We start from the raw sequence: 21,958 nt of genomic DNA, 5'->3' as shown, positions 1-21,958 counted from the left end.
ATTTCCTTACATAGTTGCTCTTGTGTTTTTGGCTTAAACTTGACAGGCTTTCTCACGGTTGCTAAGCTATGATTGGATAAGTTTAGAAAATGTCAGTTCCAAAGTTTTATTCAAAAGATGGGTGGAATGAAGAATTTCAGATATTTAGTAGTTAGTCATCTGCGAAGTAGATGCACGTTAGTTAGCTGTTAGCTAATGAAAATCATCTCAGCAATAACGAGAAATGTTTACCAGAGATAAAAACCTACGATTTACTCTCCCCACTGTCCACACATCTGGAACAACACAAATAACAGATACTGTTACACCCCACACCAAGACACACACAGTAGGGCTATCAGGTCAGTAGTACTGCAGTATTTACAGTATAAAAGCAATTTTGATGTACCTGGCACCTCCTACTGGTGACCTCCGGCCCGGGTCAAGGGGACTCGGTTCCTCCCCCAGAGAGTGACTGTCCTTGTTCAGCAGCTGCAGCCGATTAGCAAGATCCAGTCCAGATCCTGCCCTGCCACTCAGCTCCAGTGCTGAAGCCGATCGGCTAGTGAGATCCACAGCTGACCCCGACCCCTGACCTCCAAGCGCTGATGGACGGCCTATTCCATCCTCTGGGCTGAAGCCCCGCCGCTCCTCGCCACGGTCATCCCCGCCTCCCCACAGCTTGGACCTCCTCTGGAACAAATAGCGTGGCTGCCGCCCACTGGTGGGGGAGGAGGACAGTGGAGAGGAGGGGGAGGAGGAGGATGCAGCAGAGGGGAGGAGCTCACTGTCCGATGATTGTTTCAGCAGTGGGTCCCTAAGTGCCGAGCGGCCCCGGCCAATAGGTGAACGAAGGCGGGGCTTAAGGCCTGATGGGGATGTGGATGCAGGGGAGGGGGAAGGGTGAGCAGGAGGTGAGGAGGGAGAGGATGGAGCAGGAGGGGAAGCCAGGGTGATAGAGGGAGGGAGCGAGCTGGGTGAGGAGGAGCTATCATGAAGCCGCTCGTCACCTCCTTCCTCGTCATCTCGTCTACCCAGGGAGTCAGGACCACTCTCCCCTCCCCCTCCCTCCCCACCTCGCCGTGGCAACAAGGTGAGGGAGGATGGTGGAGGAAGGCCAGGAGGACTGGCGAAGGCAGGGGGCGGAGCCACCAGGCCGATTCTGCGCAGCTCCTCTCTAGTTTCCTCATCACTGGATGACAGTAATGCTGGTGGGAGTGTCACTGTATAAGCCCCACCCTCCTCCTCTGAGCTGCCCACTGTGAGGCTTTTGCGTCTGTCAATCAGAGAAGGGTGGCTCTCATTGGCCAGGGTTGACAAGGGGACAGGTCTCCAGCGCTCAGGGGAGGGGGCAGCGGGTGATGTCACTCCTCCCTCTGTTTCTGGTCGCTCCACCTGTCCATCAGGGAATAGGGGTGGGGTTATGCGTTTATGCCTCAGCTCCGGGCTGGTCTGAGGAGTGGTGCGCTTTGTTCGCTGCTCGGGGCTCGTCTGAGGGGTGGTGCGTTTGGATCGTGGTTCGGGGCTGCTGTGCGGGGTGGTGATAGGGGTGCGCTTGTGCCTGCCCTCAGGACTTGCAGCCGGAGTGGGGATAGGTGTGGTTGAGGCGGACGCATGTTTAGTTCGAGGCTCGGGACTAGGCGTGCGGGCTGTGAGCGCTCGTTCTCGTGCAGCAAGAGCCAGGGCAAGTGGAGATGAGGGGTCTGAGGAGAGAAGAGATGATTAACATAGTTCTATTGTGGGTGGATTTTAATATTTCATCATATTGTTGTAATTACAGATACTGTTCTTGGGTGGATTATATTCTACCTCTCCAACAGACACTTTACTGTTGCTCATTATCTACTGCCTAAACTGTTGACTACCTCAAGGCTCTGTCCTAGGTCCCTTTCTATTTTGGCGAGTATATCAAGGTTCTGTCCTAGGTCCCTTTTTATTTTGTGGAATACCTCAAGGCTCTGCCCTAGGTCCCCTTGTATTTTGTGGAATACCTCAAGGCTCTGCCCTAGGTCCCTTACTATTTTCGGAAGTACCTCAAGGCTGTGTCTTAGGTCCTCTTCTAGTTTGGGAAGTACCTCAAGGATCTGTCCTAGGTCCCCCTGAATTCTGTGGAGTACATCAAGGTTCTTTCCTAGGTCCCTTTTGTATTTTGTGGAGTACCTCAAGGCTCTGGCCTAGATCCTCTTTGATTTTGGGAAATACCTCGAGGCACTCTCTTAGGTCTGCTCTATTGTGTATCTACATGCTTTCATTAGGATTACTAATATGTAATCCTTTTCACTGCTATGCCTGTGACATGCTACTTTACATATCAAGAACTGAAAGAACTGTCCAACTGATATCAAATGTTGGATGTCTAATAACTTCTTCCAACTCAATGAAAAGCAAAAGTAGTCCTCTTTGGGTCATTGAACTAATCACAATTTAATGATCAGTTTGACAACCTGACGCATTCTGTCAAGCCTGGGCCCAGAAATGCAACAGTTGTCTTTGATTCCAATCTTACTTGATGATAATAAATTAGCACAGTCTTGTTTTATCAACTTCATACTGTTTCAAAATGTAATCTTTATCATTAGATTTTTATCATTCTGTGACTGGAGAAAGTTATTCATGCTTTAGTCTTTTCCAGTAGACAACTTGAGAGATCACATTGGAGTCAGACCAACCTAGAGGTTTCCCTGTCAGCGGGTGGAGGAAGGTGTGAGGTGTTGGTGAAGGCGAAAGGACTGGAGCAGGAGGGGGAAGCTCCCCAAGGTCATCCATCGAATGGCTCTGAGTCAAGAGGGGTGGTGCCTGGTTGTCTGACCCCGCCCCTTCCACAGACAGGAAGAGGGATGATCGGCGGCCCTGGACCCGTGCACGCTCAGAAAGAACCTGCTGCTGGTATATCTCCGCCCTACTGGGGCTGCCAGGTCCACCACCATCTGACTTCACATCATGATCTTTGATTCCAAGTCCTAGAAGAAGAAAACATGGAGTCAGACTGATAGAAGTGATTCTTACACTCATTATCCACTGGATCCGGCTGTTTTTCCCTCTTTCATCTTTATGCACCTGGTAAATTTTTGCTGGAGCTGCTCACATCTCTATGCCTATATTTATTGGCAAATGTCTTTTTAATGTCTTTTAATTAATATTTAAACCTGCAGTGCAGAACTTTTGTCTCCCCCTTCTGGCAGTGAGAGTAATTACGCAAACACTGTTGACGCATGCTTATGATGTATGCCTACAGGTGAACTTGGACGCTTTATAGGTTTTTCTGCCGTAGGCTCTGCCATACCCCTAGCTGCTGTAGCCTACTCGGTTGCTACTGTTGCTCCCCTCCTCAGCTCTGGCAAACCAATCATTGCTGTTTGACATAAAACACATCACTACTGGTCCGCCAGTGTGGGAATGTCACCACAGACACCAGATTTAAAAACTCGGGTATACTGTGAAATACAGAGATTTACATGGCGATGATAGTCTTAATCAGTATTGTGTGGACTCGTTTGGCAAGGGCTTGAATGTAGCAGACCTTCATTTATATGTTTATATGTATATGTCATGATGTATTTAATTTGTTACATACTTTGCTTTAATTTGTTTAAATTTCATTTTTGGGAATTAGGTGTATTTGCTTCCTGGTGGACAGTTAGATGAGAAGATCAATCAGAGTTGCTGCACACTTTTTTAAATCAAATTTAATGCTTTTTAAGACCTTGACAGTGAAAATGTAATACCCTTTCCACAGCAAAATGAATGTACATTAGGGTTGAGCTTTATTTTTTAAATCAACTTGACAATATTAATAGGGATATTTTTCAGGATATTTTTGTATCTCCATATAACAATCATATGTAAAATCTTATAAAGTAATCAAATTAATGGCAAATTTAATGAACTGTGTCCCACTGTTACACTATACATTAGATAAAGCTCTTTGTGTTTTTAAAAATAGCATCAAAATTTAAAATTTTAATTTGCTCAGAATTGTTAATTTTGACAAGATTTTGTAAAACAATGAGGCTGTTCTGGTCGTTCTCGCACTCACAGAGTCGGCTGTAGTTAATTCTCTCCCATTAAGACACATACACGTAAGAGTATATCTACGTTTCATCCATTTTAATAGTCCATTAAATCTGTAAACACCAGCTAAGCGGTCACCAAATAAAAGTCCACTCCTCTCCTTTATGTTGCATGTTGGCTGTTGCGGCTCCACACTACGAACATTATTATCCAGATTCTAGCAACTATCAGAAATAAGAGTGGACTTTGTGTCTTCTCTGAACCCCCCCGGCTAAACCTTTTGTGAGAGCAGGCAGCCTGTGGAGAACCAATCGAAACATTACAAGAAAAAGAGCTGGACTGATTCCCAACCGAAGACCAAACCATGTTTAAATAAGTGAATCCTGTGGGGAGATATTTCTCATGCAACAAGGCATCACCTCAAAATTTGAGACCTACCAAAATAAGACTTTTTAAGACATTTTATGACCTTAACTTCTGAAAATCTCATTTGAAACTTTTTAAGGATCCGTGGGAAGCCTGTCAATACCACTCTCATGGTAAAAATTAAGCTACAGCCAGCAGTCTAGCTTAGCTTAGCGCAAGAATGGAAATGGGGGGCTAGCTTGGCTCTGTCCACCAGAAACAAAATCCACCTAAAAACACCTCTAAAGCTCACTATTTAACACTAATGAGGTATAACCAAAGTGTAAAAGCAACAATTCAGTTTTACAGTGGGTTATTTGCCGGGCTATTTCTTGTTACAGTACAGTAACTTCTTGCAGTCTCCTCTGGTTGCCTGGCAACTCCTCAGAGCCAAGAAGTAGTCCGGCAATCTTCACATCTATGTTTCCGCCAGAAAGCGGGTATACGTATTTCCCAAAATACCAAACTATTCATGTAATGCATGTATGTACATGAGCTGCAAACGTGAACTACGACTTTAAACTACATCAGAAATGTGGCTGCTGACGCTCCGCTTCTGAAATGTTTCCAGCGAATATTTGAGCTGCGACTGAGTTGAACCTAAACGCAGCCGGATCCCGTGGACACGAGGCGTTAAGACAATGAGGAGGAGTCGGAACAATCCTAACCCTGCTCCTCTACAGGAAGTTGTTTCAGCAGTGGTGACTTCCTCCTCTGTGGTTTGGTGGGCGGAGCTTGCTGTCCCACATTAGCATAAGGGTTTTCTATTGGTCGTCCCCGGCGGCGTGACAGTGGTGAATGACCGAGGGCGGGGCTGGTGCTGTGGAGGGACAGCGTGGAGGTGTGTGTAGCGGTGTGAAGCGTGTGTGTGGCGGTGTGTGTGGCAGTGTGCAGCGTGTGCGTGGCGGCAGCGTGCGCGTCAGGCTGCAGCGGCGGCGGCGTGTCCTGCAGGATGATCATGGACCTCGCCTTCCTCTGGCGCTCAGCATGGGCGTGGCTCCTCGTCGGCGAATCCGTGAGCTCCTGCAGCCTCGGTTCTGCCCCCGGCTTGAAGCTGGAGCGGGTCAGCCCCTCCCCTCTGGCTGGGGGAGGAGGGGGGAGGAAGGAGGGAGGAGGCCCAGAGTCGAGGAGGAAGAGCGCCGAGGTGGAGGAAGCGGAGGGAGGAGGGGGTGGAGCTGTCTGAGGAGGAGGAGGGATGAAGCTGTCCGTCAACGAGGAGCTCCGTGGAAACCGACTTTCATTGATCAGAGCCGTGATGCGGTCATCCTCAGGTGTGCCTGCCGTGGTAACCATGGAGACGTTAATAAAAGCAGCCAACAAATACTTCAAACTATAAATACAAACAAAATACCAGTATAATATACTCCACTGGAACAGGGATTTAGGATGTCCTCTCGATGTTTAGTGGCCTTCTTATTAAAACTTTCTTTAAGATTTGAATTGAGTGTGCGCCACTGTTTTTTAAAAAATTTTATTTAGATTTATTTAGGACACTTAGTTTTCATGCCTCTTGTCTGTTTTTGTATGTTGTAAGCAGATATAAGTGTTAACTAATGTATTAGTCAACAACTACAACTCCTCATGTAGACACTCATAAGTGGAAGCTTCTGTATAAACAGATAATGAATGACAACATGGTAAAACACAGTTGTAATAATATGAAATATGTCTTCATAGGAGAAGATATATTTGTTGACAAATACTGTACATTAATAAACGCTTGAAATGTCCTTATATCTGCTTATAACTATATTAGTGTGTTATAAACTGTTTATATACTGATTATAAATGCTAAATAGAGGGACTTGAAAAGTGTTACCTGGAATGTTAGATGTATTTAATCCTGTATTTTTAATGTAAGTTTAATGTGATATTCACAAGCACATTGTGTGATCATTCCCAGTCACTGAATGATCGGACATATCATCCTCACATGTATATTATCTCCCGGCACATAATCCGTAAAATGTAAAATTGTTGTTTTTACACTTCATTTTTTGTATGGATTAAACAAACGTGTAACTTTTGGACAGAGCCAGGCTAGCTCTTTCCCCCTGTTTCAAGTCTTTATGCTAAGCTAAGCTAACCAACGCTCAGCAAGAGAGAAAATAAGTATATTTCTCAAAATGTTGAACTATCCCTTTAACTGGCTGTATGTGTAATACTGTGTGTGCTTCTCACCAAAACTTTTGGTTCTGGACATTCCTCTGGGCAAAGCCATGGTGCTCTTCTCTGGGGCTGAGGGGGGGACGAGACCCTGACGTTCAAACAAGGACTTCACACACACACACACACACACACACACACAGTTAATCCAAATCCAGCTGGTTGTAAATGATTTACACTGAAGATTTGTTTTATGAGGACAAATGTATTCTCGCCCAACAGGTCTGAACTCATGTAACCAGAAGTCCACTCAGGATGACGTTGACACTGGTGGGAATCACTAATACTGGTCTTTTAGTACTGTTAGTACTGTCCAGCTGCAACAATTAATCGATTAATCAATCAATCAGCAGATATTCTGATAATTGAATAATCGTTTTAGTCAATCTTTTTAGCAAAAGCAAAAAATTCTAAAATGTGATAATTTAATACTTTTCTTTGTCATATGTAGTTAGTAAAATAAATTGACAAAACATGACTAGGGCTGTAACTAACGGTTATTTTCATTATCGATTAATCTGTCTGTTATTTTCTCGATTAATCAATCCTATAAAAGGTCAGAAAATGGTGAAAAATGTTGATCAGTGTTTCCCAAAAGCCCAGACAACAGTCTACAACTCAAAGATATTCAGTTTACTGTCATAGAGGACTAAAAAAAACCCAGAAAATATCCTGTTCCCACCACAAACGAACCACTCCAGAATTTGTTGGTGACCAGACTTAGACCACTTCCTGTAAAGAGTCTCTGTGTGGTAGTTTTGGTGCGATTTGCTGAGTTCTGTTCTGCACCGAAGAGGAAAACCAACCATAGTCTGATTCAATACAACTGAACTGCAGAGGTTTGAAAACTCACATTAATCTCGGCCTGTGTGATTCGTCGGCTGGTCGGTCTCTGTTTAACCGTCGCCGCTCTGAAGTCGTCTGATGGGCGGGCCCTCAGAACAACTTCCTGTTGACTTCCTGCCAGCATCTCATCCAGTTTCTCTGGAGGAAGGAGACACAAAGAAACACATAAACAAACGGAATAGCGAAACGCCGCCCCACGAATCGCCGCAACATCACTTTTACATCAAAATTACTGCAACAACACAACATGACTACAACATCACAATATCACTGTTACCAGAGCTGTAACCAAAATAAATCTGGTGCAAAGCATCTTTTCCTGTTTTAGATAAATGATTTTATATACATAGTCAGTCCAGTTTTACACTACCAGGGATTCACATAGAGAACACTATATCCCTTTTATTTCAATTTATTTTAGGGTTGCAACAAACTATTATTTTCATTGCTGATTATTTTCTAGATTAATTGTTGAAAACAGTAAAAAAAAAAAGTGTGTGTCATGACGTGTCTTATTTTGTACAACCAACAGTATAATATTTTCAATTTACTACAATGTTAATACAAGGAAAAGCAGAACATTTTAGAGCTTTACTTAAAATTTACTTCAACGATTAATTGATTAATCATAATAGTTACAGCTCTAGTGAGACTCAATGTTTTTCATTCCACTGTGTAATTTTTGGCAGGGAGTGATTTCGGATGCAATCCATGACATGCAACATGTGTCCAACATCAGGCCACCAGACTGAAATTATTGTCACAATAAAATAAAAGCCACAAAAACGTTGATAACTACAGCCACCACATAATCAGGGTCATGTGACTCACCCAAGCGTCTCCTCCTGGCTGCAGACAGAGCAAAGGTCAACAACGCACACTCCTACAGATTGACTTATTGACTTAATGTGCACGTGTGTGTGTGTGTTTATTTTACCTATGTCCTCCAGGTCAGCGGTCATGGACTTGGATCGCAGTGTCAACGAGGTACTGGGGGCTCGTTTTGGAGGAGGCGGAGCTACAAGACAAAAACCAATCAGATTTACTGCCAGAGCACAAAAAGAGAAAGAAAACAGTTTACTGCACGTGGAGTTAAGTCCTCCAGTGAGAGGACAGTGACACAAACTTTAGTAAACCCAGTCACAGAGGACACAATTGATTAGGATGCTATCAGTCATGAATACCATTCTGACAGAGTTAATTTACTTTTAGTTTTTTGACAAAAATGTTAGTTTTTGTCAAAATTTTGTGGTTTGCTTTTTGTCAGTTTTAGTCAACAACTTAAAGAATGAGGTTGCTGATTTTCTTATTGTCAACAGCCATGCAGACTCAAACTAACAATGAATTGATCTGCTTACAAGTATTGTGTGTTTCTAGAGCTGCAACAATTAGTCAATTAATCAATCGATTAAAATTAATCAAACTATTTAGATAATCAGTTCATCGTTTTATTTTTTCATTTTTTAAGGAAAAATGACAAATTTGCTGGTTGCAGCTTCCCAGATGTGAATATCTGAAGCTTTTCTGATTTTTCTCAATTTCTCATAAATGATAGTAAACTAAATATCAACTGATCAATGATCTACAATATAATTGTTAATCGGACAAAACATTCTTAGTTGCAGCCCTCTGTGCATCCAAAGCCTGATATATCTTCGCCAGCTTGTTGTGCTACATACTGCGACGCCTTTACTTTATACTAAAGTTAGTAGCATAAAGTCAAGCTTGTGATTTGTAGCACAACAAGCATTGAAGCTGTAAACAGAATCATGTTCCTGCACATGCTCAGTGGCGTCTGTCTTACACAGAACTACTCTCCAGAGACTGAAAACATGATGCTGTTATTAGTCTTTGGAGCCGTTTCTAAACAAACTAATGTGACCAAACTCTGAAAGAATGAAGGAACATGTCACCCAGTGCAGCGGTTTGGCTCACTGACGTGTTTTTAATAGTTTCTGGACAACAACGGAGGAATAAGATATATCAGGCTTTGGATACACACATGATACTTTTTAGTAGATCAGTTCTGTTCTAAAAATGATGATTATACTGTGTGTGTGTGTTTCTATTTTATCTAGATCATGATGAATTGTTACTGTTTTGTACTGCAACTCTGCAACATCAGCAGACTCATCAGCTACGGTTAAAGGAAGTTAAGCACTATATTTGTAAAGAGGAAGATGTAGAAATTACAATTTGTTAGAGACAGGGTGAGACATGTGATCTGAGGGTCAGTTGAGCAAGATGGCTCCTGGACAGGAGAACTGAAAACAGACATGACGTTATCTAGAAGTCTGTATTTGGATAGATTAAGAACAGAACTGTAACGGCCACTTAAGGTGTATAAAACCCTGTTATAAGCGCTGGGAGCCTTTTTCTTTGTAACCTCATCCTGCGTGTTGCATTGTGAAACGCTCCTTCTTGTACAAGAAAATAAGTTCTGTTAAATTTTGATACTTCTGCTCCGGTCTCTATTGTTTAATGGTCATTATGAATAATTTTTTTTAACAAGTTCATTGTTGGTTTGGATCCAAACATGAGATTTGTTGAAAAAAAGAAAAATGTAAAAAATTGCCAGACGCATCCTTTAAGAAACCATTTTTGGGGCTGATTTTATTTGTAGAGCCTCTTAAAGAAGAGGAGACAAAGTTATTTGTTTGTAAGAAGTAATGTTCTTGTCTGACAAATGTTTCACTACTGCAAAGGTATTTTTGGTGTTGTCACTACTACTTCTACCACCAGGTCCATTTCCACACCACAGTCAGCTGTACCTTTCTTCCTGATCAAGTTGGATTCTGATTTCCGGGAAACTGATACGACTTTCATCAGCAGGCGACTGCCTCCCTGTCGGATCAGAGAGACGACCTGCCGGTGACCCACCTTCACCACATCAGTACCGTTCACCTGGACAGACACACAGATGATGACAGTGAAGCTTTAACTATTTCAAATGTATCCAATATGTAATGATGCAACATGTTGCAGTTGTTACCTCTATGAGGAAGTCTCCGGTCCGTAGCCCCGCCCTCCAGGCCACGCCCCCCTGGTCGACTGACTCCAGGTACTGCAGAGCAGGAAACGCCGGGGTGGGAGCAAACTCCTCGATGGGTGTCTCAGCTTGAAATAAAAAGAGAAGAGAAGAGAGAGAGAGTTGGAAAACATGCAATCAAACCCTGTTTAAATACTTTTTATGGCCAGCTGGTTTCCTGCAATACTTTCTTGATACTTTCAATACTTTCTTTTTCTTGGAGCTTGTCTTCAAATGTCTTGTTTTGTCTGATCAACAGTCCAAAATCCATGTATCATGTATGACAGAATATCTTCAAGTCTTCACATTTGAGAAGCTGCAACCAGCAAATTTGCTCAAAAAAATGACTAAAATGATTATTCAGTTATCAAAAAAGTTAATTTTCTGTTGACTGACTAATCAATTAACTGTTACAGCTCTAATTTACATTTAGTAATTATAGTATTTTATTTCTATATAGTTGTTTTATTGTTAGTGGCAGAGTCCGCCATTACCGTGCTGGTCTGGTCATACGGTCTTCAAATACATGAGCATCAGCATCACTGGTCACTCTCCTATTATTAAAGGTGTATTCAATTACTGCCAATAAAAACAGAACATTTCCTACTGCTGCTGATTCATATAAAAACATTCAACCTGCTACATATATTCTATTGTACATATCCATCCTAACCCATAATACTTATTATTATTTATTGATATTATGTTGCCATGTGTATACACGTACAAGCATTCATATACACTTCTCTGCATTCACATATTCATACCAATCAGTATTCTGTACATAATGTTTGTGCTTTTTTTTTTTTTTAACTCTATTTAGCACTTCAAGGCTATCTTTACTAGGGGAAATTTCTTTTGCAGCCAGTGTTCACAAAAAGACAACAACAACAACAACAATGACACATCAACACAATGAAGCACAGAGCTAGAGCAGGGAAATGGAAATTCATATAAGTACAAATGTGCAAGGTATGCAGCCAGAGTGCTGTTTGCCATTAAGCATGTCAACAGCACTCAGGATGAAGGAGACATGACTTTTAGTCCTCCAAACAGGTGCCCTGAATTGACGTCCTGAGGGCGATAGCTTAAACTCCCTCTGGATTGGATGGTCCAGGCAGTCCAATATAGCATTAGCCCTCCTATGGACCTGCCTGTTATAAATGACCAAAAGCTTAGTCTGACTCCTCCCTTAAATCTTATTGGTAATTTTAACAAGACTTCCAAGTCTGTTCTTATTGGACAGATTTAGGTTTTCCAAACCAAGCAGTAATGCAAAAGGTTAAAATAGATTCATGAAACTTCTCTAAAAGAGAGTCATCATCTCAGAAGAAACATTAAGAGTTAATTTTTCTCAACAAAAAAAAGTCTTTGCTGGACCTTTTTACACAGTTTGTTATCAAGAACAATAACTGAATACATATACAGCTATCCACTAGGTCAATGTCAACACCTTTTATAAAAGTTGGCAGAGGGCTTGGTGGTGACTTTCTGAAATCAATGTTTTTCATTACTGACACATGTAGATGGAGGAAAGACTCATCACACCAAGCCACAAAGCCCTCCACCACCAGCCCATGATTCTGTTCCTCGCCTTCAAGAAGGCTAAAAATAACAGAATCATCAGCAAACTGTAGGATGTGTCTGTTCTTACAGCTGCTGTAACACTCATCAATGTACAAGACAGCAACCTTGAGGGGAACTGGTGGATGTGTAGAGCTGGTTTGAGAGAGCACCATTAACTCTCACACACTATGACCTATCAGTTAAAAAGTCCATAATCCAACCAATCAGGTTAGGATTGAGTTTAAATGACAGACGAGCCTCTCTGCAAGCAGGAATGGCTGGATGGCATTTGAATGCCAAAGAGAAATCAAATAAGAGTCTGGCATGAGACTTGGGGCCCTCCAAATAATGGTACAGAAAGTTTAACAGTGTAACGACAGCATCCTCCACCAGGCCTGTCCACAACAAGTAACAAATGTAGTCGTTCCTAGACCTGCATTAAAACCTCATTCTCAATAAGCTTCTCAAATGACTTCATAACTACAGAAGTCAAAGCTACTGGACTGAAATCATTTAACGCCTTAGAGGTTACCTTTGGCTACTGGGACAACAATGGGGTGTCTCCAAAGCTTCGAAACCTTCTGCAGGTTAAGAGATTGTGTAAAAATATACTGAAAGATGCTACAGAGCTGGTCTGCAAAGGTGTTGTCAGGTCCTGAGCTCAGGTCTTAGTATGCCTGAAGAGGTTTGCCAGTCTCTTCACATCAATATCAAATGCTGGAGAAGCTGTGGTCTTTCCTCTTATCTCTTTCATCTGTGCAGTAAAATCATGATTATTAAATCATAGATAAAAACCATTTCATTCATCAACCAGGTGTTTATCTGAATTAAAACCAGCCAGAGTGAGCCCCCTGTTGCAAGAATCCTGAGATCCTGTCATAGTTCTCATTCCATTCCAGACTCTTTAAGTTGTTACTGTTGAGCTCTGCCTCAATCTTGAGGTACACTCAGTCCACAATGTCTGTAAGTTATATATATAAGTTATATACAATATCAGAGTCCTCCTGAAACACTGACCAGTCTGTGCACTTGAAAAACCCCTGGAGGGCAAGAGAACTGTCCTCAGTCCAGACCTTGACCTCCCTTATAATAGTCTTCTCCTCAGCACAGATCTATACACAGGCAGAAGGTGCACAGAGTTCTGATTGGAGAAACCCAGTGCAGGTCCCGCCTTAGACTTAATGGAGCCATAACATAGCCCAAGAGTTTTGCTGCAATGTGTTGGGCAGATGACATATTGATAAAAAACTGTTCAAAGATTCCTTGAGATTGCAGTGATGACCCTGTTTGGCACATCAGGAGTGTTGGGTTGCCATTTCTCTGTCACTTTTAAAATGATGTTGGCAGCAGATTCGACATCAGCCTTGGAGTGAATGTAAACAACACTATGAATAATTGGGGGAACTCCCTCGGGAGGTAAAACAGCCTAATCAACACAAACAAACGCTCTATGTCAGGAAATTATAGCCGCTCATATGCAGTAACATTCCTGCACAATCTGCAGTTGATGAACAGGCATACCCCCCCGCCCAGTGATTTCTTCCCTTTCATTCCCGGTTTCCTGATTTGACGTGACTTTCCAAAGTTATTATTGTTCCCAATAAATATTTCCTGGTTTTGATCCAACAAAGAGTGTATGGGATCATCCACATCCTGGCGATTCTAATGTAATCCCAGGAGAAGCTTACACGTTTACTTGATTGTTTGGGAATGCTGGAAACTCCAGGCAAAAACAAAAATTGTCTAATTAAAACAAACTGAAAAACAAACAAATGACACAAGAGACACCTGCTGAAAGGGGACCTGTTATACTCACTTCCAGCTCTGTATTTTTATTTGGGATTCCACTAGAGTAGCTCTACATGATTCACAGTTCAATAAACTCCTTATTTATCTTATACTTGTCTTTTATGTATGACTTAGCTCCTGTCTCTTTAAGGCCCCTCTCCTGATGAGCCCACAAATGAGTTCTGATTGGCCATCTTCAGGAAGCCTGCTGAGGGGGAGCCGTATCAGAGCTGTGTTAAGTTACCGCCGATGCAAACCCACCATTTCCTGCTTTACTGCTTCATATTAAAAGCTTTAAAATGACTAAATAATGGGAGACCGAATTAGCAGAGCTTTGTTAGCGGCGCTAAAAAACAGTCAACACAACAAGTTATGGGGATATTTGGAGCTCTTTGTTCAGTGGCAAGACAAGCAGAAACAGCTACAGTGATGATGATGTTTGATGAAGAGCTGCAGACAACCAGCACACCTGACTTGACACTTTGGCCACATTTAATATGAACATCCAACATTGTAATATCATATATATTATGACTGACAATAAGGAAAAGCATAATAGGTCCCCTTAAAAGTAGTATTAACTGGTTTTATGCCTAACTGGATTTTGTTGTCTCAGTACTTGAGAAAGTTACAATTCTGTTCTTTGATCCTTCATATACCATCATCTGGTTTTTTAGTATTGCTTCATTCGTGTGCCTGATGTTGTCTAACATCAATGGGTATTTTACCTGTTTAAATAAAGCTTAAATTAATAAATAATATTGTACTTTGTGCGATGACAATAAAGTTGAATCCAATCTAATCTAATTAAACCTCACCTGCTGTTAACATGGTAACCACAGGTGTTACAGAGGAGGATTATAACTTTAATAGAACAAACTGAACACTATATACTATAATATCAAAACTGAGGCTGAAAAGGTCAGACTTACTTTTACAGATTAATTATAGATTTTATTTCAAGTGTTTGAAGCTGTCTTTCTCCCATCTGTTCTTTTTATAATAAACTGATTTTAATTGTATATGCTTAACAATTAAAGTATTTTGTTGTCACTGTTATAATCATGTTTATATGAGGGCCAGTCTTCTGTTGCCTTCATGGTTTGACCGGAAACCGGAACTGTGACGTGAATAAACCTCAGCTGGATCTGTAGGTATTATGAAACGATACAGCGAGGAGTTTTAACGCTCGCTGCTTTTCCTCTAAAAACTTCACACTGTTTTAAATATCTTTCGTTTTTCCTTTCTAACACCTCCAAACACCCACCACTCCATCCATCCACCCATCCATCCATCCATCCATCCATCCATCCTGCTGTTTCTACCTTTAGCTCCTCTGAGGACGAAGCCGAATCCCTCGCTCTCTCTCTTCTGCAGCACGGCCGTCTTCTCCTCGATCACATAGTCACTGACACACAACAGACACGTACATTTATTAAACACTTTCAAGTAATATGCAGTTTAAAAATGTAGAGGAAATCCTGGATGCCTTCAGAATTATTAAAAGCCCACTAAACATCCTCAGATCCTCTAATTGGTAATTTCTTGCTGTTCAAAGATCTAATTTAAAGACTAGAGGGGATCAAACTACGTTAACCAAACGTTTAATTCTGTTTCCCCTGGATAGTATCTTCTGTCCTGTCAAGTTGATAACTACAGTTTTTAGTTCTGCTGTGCTGCTCGACATAATGGAGCTCAGGATTTATCAGGAGGACGGCTGCTTTACTCCAAACAGTATGAACCTGGACTGTGTGTGTAACAGCTGACCTATTGGATGTGTAGAAGAACACAGAACATTAATTAACATTTGATCCTGACCGATGCTATCAATCAATGAAGCTAGGCTGCTGTGCCTCGTGCGTAAATGTGCACAGTGAGATCCCTGCATATAACTCTATATTTGTTATATATATACATGTTCAGACGTGGCACCAGAGCAAATCAATAGAATGGGCATTTGATTTTCATGAGGGGGCACAATGCATTGTATGTTTGTTTATCCTGTTATCAAACAAGTTGAACACAACTTCGGACGGACCAGACACGGACCCCCCGGTCCTCCCACTGGTTAAAAAGAACGAGTTTGGTCTTTGCAAACGGAAATGATGTATGTGTTTATTTGCAAATAGAGCGAAGATGATCACATGTGGAGATGCATGTTAATGTCAGGTGTAAACAGCACCTACGAATCTACTTCCTTTAGAGATTAGATTATCAATTTACACGTCAACTTTACAAAACATATAGAAACTTCATTATTCCTTCATATACTTCATATATTCCTAAGGCCACCTCTTTAACATTCATAATCAGTATATAAACATTTAATAAATTGTTTATAATACACTACAATGTAGTTTTATGTTCTTATTATAATATAGCTACTACCAGTAATTATGATGCCCCATTTTGTGCAAAAAAAAGACAAAACATATAATTATTAAGTAAATTCAGTATTTAAATTCAGTTTATTAATTAAAATTAAATTAATGGAATTAAAATATGTTTTATTCATCTAAAAACAATGTTCTAAAATCTTAAAGTGTTTTTTTATCTAGTGTTTTACCTGTTTCCTGTAGTTTGTATTTACTATTTTGTGAAAATTTTATCTTTTTAGCTAATAATTATGATGCCCCATTTGATGTAAAAAAAAAAAAAAAAATCGTTAAAATTCTGTTGATTTAAATTCAATCGATTCATTGAAAAAAAGTTCATTAATAATAAATTAATGAATAAAAATTTTATTTAATTTATTCTTTTCAGCCAATAATTATGATGCCCCATTTGGTAGAAAACAAAGTGTATTGTGTGGATTTGATGTTTTTATCTGAGTGTATTAAGTATTTTATATGTTTACATTGTGATATTCAGTCAATAAGTCAATAAATTAAGTATTAGTTGTAGTATCAGTACATTACGTGTGTAGTATTCAGTGGTAGGTACTTGTAGGAAGTGTAATGTTAGTGTTTTACCTGTAGGAGGTGTAGTTGTCATATGATCCTACAGTATAATGTCTGAACAGTCTCTTGGTGCGGTCCTCCCTCGTCTCTGAAACACACATGGACACACAGTATATACATATAAAATTTACCACATCTTAGTCATAGTCAGTGAAGTATATGTCATATATTAAATATTAAATCCAGTCCTATATATCTACATGGGTATTATGCAAAGACATTATTTGTGTATATGTAATATTTACCCAGTCTTGGGTCGTATTGTCTCATCTGGACTTCTTCGACACATTCGGCAGGAAACCAACCAGTTCTTCCTTTAACACTTCCTTCCCAGAATCCTCCTTCACCGATAGAAAGCACTGTGGATCCACAACACATAGAGTCATTAGCTTAACCACTCTCCTCACTATACAGAGAGCTACAGATATCTGACACATACTGTATATATATTTACCTTTGACCCTCTCTCCTCGGTGCAGCTGAATCTCTCCAGTGCCCTGAGGGACGTGGGATCGGGTGGCGATGAAGGTGCGTCCTGGCACAGCACTATACAGCCTCCTCTTCCTCATCTGGGGGGTGAGGGGAGGGGAGGGGGGGGGGCTGGTCTCCACATGACCTCCACCGCTCGGGCTGCAGACAGACAGGTCACAGATATGGACAGGTAAGAGACAGACAGCTGCTTTAACTTTACAGGCTGTCTTTATGACAGATGTTAGCCAAAACTGTGTTGCTACACTACAGTGTTAACTATACGACACCAGTACCTCTACTACCTACTACCAGATTATGCCAAATATACCAATACTCTCCTCTATACCAATATTCTACACTTGTAGTTACCCTAACCCTAACCTAACCCTAACCCTAACCCTACCCCTAACCCTACCCCTACCCCTAACCCTACCCTAACTCTACCCTAACCCTAACCCTACCCTAACTCTACCCTAACCCTAACCCTACCCTAACTCTACCCTAACCCTAACCCTACCCTAACTCTACCCTAACCCTACCCTAACTCTACCCTAACCCTAACCCTACCCCTAACCCTACCCCTAACCCTACCCTAACTCTACCCTAACCCTAACCCTAACCCTACCCTAACTCTACCCTAACCCTAACCCTACCCTAACTCTACCCTAACCCTAACCCTACCCTAACCCTACCCTAACTCTACCCTAACCCTAACCCTACCCCTAACCCTACCCCTAACCCTACCCTAACTCTACCCTAACCCTAACCCTAACCCTACCCTAACTCTACCCTAACCCTAACCCTACCCTAACTCTACCCTAACCCTAACCCTACCCTAACCCTACCCTAACCCTACCCCTAACCCTACCCTAACTCTACCCTAACCCTACCCTAACTCTACCCTAACCCTAACCCTACCCCTAACCCTACCCCTAACCCTACCCTAACTCTACCCTAACCCTAACCCTAACCCTAACCCTACCATAACCCTACCCTACCCCTAACCCTACCCTAACTCTACCCTAACCCTAACCCTAACCCTACCCTAACCCCTAACCCTACCCTAACCCTAACCCCTAACCCCTATCCTAACCCCAACCCTACCCTAACCCTAACCCTACCCTAACCCTGTACTGTTTAAGATAAACACATGGAAAAACACAATGACACATCCACTTAAGTAGAAAACATTTCAAATTGAGCAAAAACATTTCCTGATTAATGCGACTCTACTTCATGAGTGCACAGAGTTAGGGCCTGGAGTTCATTGAAACTTTGGAAATCAGTCTCTTTGGGAAGTTGCGGAGAATTTGTTGCTAAAAACAAGACAAAGCCAAAGAAAGCAAGAGGAAAATTAGCCTTACTTTCAATCTGAATGTACCATAATACCATGTTATCAATAACAGGGTCAACTACACCGGTACTAATGACAACTACACTGATGCTATTGCTCATTTATAACTATATTTGAAAGACTGGAAACAGCATTTTTGCTTGAAAAATTACTTAATCATGCGATTTTGGGGATTTGCAGTTAAAAAGACTTCTAGACAGCTGTTAAAATAGGTTCAAATTTAGTTGAAAAGTTTACGTCTTTTAGATTATAACCTTTATTTTAATGGTATTCTGTGACTTTATCTTCAACATGTAACAGACAGGATCTTCTAGATATATTAATAATAAATTTCAGTGTCAAAAGTGAGATGGCGGCTTATTTACCTCCTCCTACGACACAGATTACTGAGCTTGTATTTGAGTGACTGTAGTGAGTATGTGTGTTAGTGTCTTCATGTGTGTACCTGAGCCGGCGTGTGTGTCGTCGTAGCGAGTGTGTGTGTGTGTCGTGGTGTGTCTCCAGGCTTTGCAGGGAGGGGCCAGGAGATGAGGCGGGGCTCTCCAGAGCGTTGTCACTGGCCGAGCGAATCAGAGAGCGCGGTGACGACAGACCATTTCCGGCCGGCGCCCTGATCACGGCGCCTCGGCGGCGTTTAGTGTAGCATGGAGTTTCTCTGAAAGGAACTACTTGGGCACATATACACACATATACACACACAAACACACACACACGCTAGAAGTTAATTTCCAAGCCGCTGTAATAATATGTTCACATACATGTACATGTGATTTAAAAGAATTTCCACTTTCAGCCAACTCACCAACGTCAGAGGTTTTGTGGATCTTAATGATTTCTGCAAGATCGAAGTTCCCAGCAATGATCGCCACCTACAGACACACATGAGCTTAGTAAGACATCAGGGTTTGGTATGTTTCCATCAAAGAAATAAAGAGATATAAGCTTGAATCTTATATTTAATGGGTGAAGTTTGGGACTTTTATAGTGTTTTTTTCTGACTGATACTGTGGTTTTGTAGTTTTTTGATACAGTATGTTCATGGTAAATGATAAATGGACTATACTTGTATAGCGCCTTTCTAGTCTTCCAACCACTCAAAGCACTTTTACACTATGAATCACATTCACCCATTCACACACATTCATACGCTGAATGGGTACAGGGGCCACCATGCAAGGTCCCAACCTGCCCATCAGAGGAAACTTACCATTCACACACATTCATACACTGATGGTTCAGCCATCAGGAGCAATTTGGGGTTAAGTATCTTGCCCAAGGACACATCGGCATGTGGACTGGAGGAGCTGGGAATCAAACCACCGATCTTCCGATCAGTGGACGACCCGCTCTACCTCCTGAGCCACAGCCACCCCATTCATGTGTTTACACAGAAGAACGGCTGTAGATTTTGCCCCCCATCACTTACATTGAAACCATATTGGGAAAAGATGCATTCAGGGCAAGAATAAAAAGGAGGAACAATTACAGCAAAAACTCACTTTCAATGTACATTTGGGTATATGAGTATTCTTTTAAAACAGACAAGAAAAATCAACCTATTCTTTAAAGGTGGTCTTGGTTTTTTGATCCAGACTGAAATATCTCAACATCTGCTGGATGGATTATCTTGAAATTTGTTTCAGACATTCATGTTCCCCAGAGGATGATTCCTGCTGACTTTGGTGACCCTCTGACTTTTCATCTAGCGCCATCATCAGGTCAAAATTAGTTTGGTTTATGACTAAAGCCCTGCAAAACTACTGACATTCCCATCAGCATTACTTTGTGTAGGTGTGAGGTGGGTGTTAATGTTGGCTTGTCCGTTTAGGAAAGTTACAGAAATGGCCGTGTACAGCCCCTAAGCTAAGGTGGTGGTGGGTTTAATGGGCATTTCCACTGTCAGCCACCTTTAGCATGTTAGCATTCTGACATCAGCGTTTCACCTAAAGCACCACTGTGGCTAAATACGGCCTCATAGACACTCTGGCTTTGTGGACTTGAAGTTGAAAGTCTTTATTTTTTTTTTACCTGAATTGAAGAATCTTTTGCTTTTAGTCTTTGTATTTTATTTGTTTGCCTATATTAGTGATAGAAATACAGACAACAAATACTGGGAGAGAGAGAGAGAGAGAAAGAGAGGAGGATGACGTGTTTAAAAAGTTCCCATGCTGACTGCGAACTGTGGAAGTTGTGTGTGTCTTTTAAACCTCTTGGCCACCGTACGTCCTGTAGTTTTTTTTTAACTGAAAAGGTTTTGTACTAAACTTTACCTGAAAGGCAGTTTGGTTGTTGTAGTTCTTGATGTCCTTATTGGCTCCTCTGAACAGTAACACTCTGGCACAACTGTCCTGCAAAACCAGCAGCAATTATTTTACTAACCGCAAAATAACCACGTAAATAGAGATATTTAACAAACATACAGTGTGACAATAAAAGGGCTGAAGATATGTGTGTGTGTGTTACCTGGTTGTAAAGAGCACAGAGGTGCAGTGCGGTGTTTCCCGATGCATTCTGGGAACTCATGTCAGCGCCGTAGAACAGCAGGTGCTCCAAGTGCTGCACGTTACCATAGCGACAGGCCTGAACTCACACACACACACACACACACACACACACACACACACACACACACAATCATAATTGTACAGGGCTTGAACTTGTCATCAGTGCAAGTAATTAAACTGATTGTGTGTGTGTGTGTGTGTGTGTGTTTGTGCATGTGTGTGTGTGTCTCACCTGGTGGATTTCCTGCCACCCGTTCTCATCAGTCATCCCTGCAACCATGACAACAAGGATTCTTTCAGCGGTGAAGTGTTTGTCACAAAACACACAAACAATAATTGAATAAATAACAGCAAGCAGTAGTCATGATGTTTGAAGGGCAGCCACACACACACACACACACACACACACACACACACACACACACACACACACACGATGAGACTTAAGATTGACCCTGTGGGCCTCCGTACCTATGGTGGCGTGGTCCTGCAGCAGCAGCTCGCAGCAGTAGGGGGCGCCACCTACCATGGCAGAGTGATAGAGAGGAGTCAGCCCTCTGCTGTCCTTGTAGTCTGGAGACGCTCCGAGGTCCAGCAGAGTCTGAAAGAACCAGAACAGGACAGCAGAGTATTCAGTGTATCTAGTGTTGTCATGGAGTTAACATCACCTGCTGGCCAGTGATTTTAATCCAGTTCCTTCTCTGTATGAGGCTCATTTTTCAGTAATAATTACAGCTGCAATGAGTTTTTCAGTGAACTCGCTGCTCCTCTTGTCATTAAAATCCCGTCCAGAGCGACGTCCTTGTATTTTAAAGTGAGTTTTTTCTGAGCTTGTGCTTCAACTGTCTGTGATACTTGATTTTGTGTTAAAATATGATGC

The 21,958-nt window shown here is 41.7% G+C and overlaps 1 protein-coding gene across 5 annotated transcripts in view; it reads right to left on the bottom strand.

The window, feature by feature from the left end:
* Positions 1-21,958, bottom strand: part of shank3b (SH3 and multiple ankyrin repeat domains 3b) — a 53,513-nt gene that overhangs the window by 7,513 nt on the left and 24,042 nt on the right. Inside the window, exons 7-25 of one of the 5 annotated variants that reach the window (XM_044343661.1) lie at positions 21,550-21,679; positions 21,311-21,348; positions 21,038-21,154; positions 20,845-20,922; positions 19,377-19,443; positions 19,020-19,242; positions 17,204-17,379; positions 16,995-17,108; positions 16,762-16,837; positions 15,115-15,197; positions 10,400-10,524; positions 10,179-10,311; positions 8,345-8,425; positions 7,415-7,545; positions 6,577-6,670; positions 5,064-5,672; positions 2,649-2,939; positions 389-1,682; positions 232-275 (exon numbers count right to left, since the gene is read on the bottom strand). In XM_044343661.1, the coding sequence (XP_044199596.1) occupies positions 245-275; positions 389-1,682; positions 2,649-2,939; positions 5,064-5,672; positions 6,577-6,670; positions 7,415-7,545; positions 8,345-8,425; positions 10,179-10,311; positions 10,400-10,524; positions 15,115-15,197; positions 16,762-16,837; positions 16,995-17,108; positions 17,204-17,379; positions 19,020-19,242; positions 19,377-19,443; positions 20,845-20,922; positions 21,038-21,154; positions 21,311-21,348; positions 21,550-21,679 (3,891 nt within the window). In that variant the 3' untranslated portion in view covers positions 232-244. The remainder of the gene's footprint in view (positions 1-231; positions 276-388; positions 1,683-2,648; positions 2,940-5,063; positions 5,673-6,576; positions 6,671-7,414; positions 7,546-8,344; positions 8,426-10,178; positions 10,312-10,399; positions 10,525-15,114; positions 15,198-16,761; positions 16,838-16,994; positions 17,109-17,203; positions 17,380-19,019; positions 19,243-19,376; positions 19,444-20,844; positions 20,923-21,037; positions 21,155-21,310; positions 21,349-21,549; positions 21,680-21,958) is intronic. The other 4 variants (XM_044343657.1, XM_044343658.1, XM_044343659.1 and 1 more) reach the window with 4 other exon arrangements.

This window comes from Thunnus albacares, chromosome 23, assembly GCF_914725855.1.
Source record: "Thunnus albacares chromosome 23, fThuAlb1.1, whole genome shotgun sequence".
Classification (NCBI taxonomy): domain Eukaryota; kingdom Metazoa; phylum Chordata; class Actinopteri; order Scombriformes; family Scombridae; genus Thunnus; species Thunnus albacares.
This window is presented reverse-complemented; position numbering and strand designations above follow the sequence as displayed.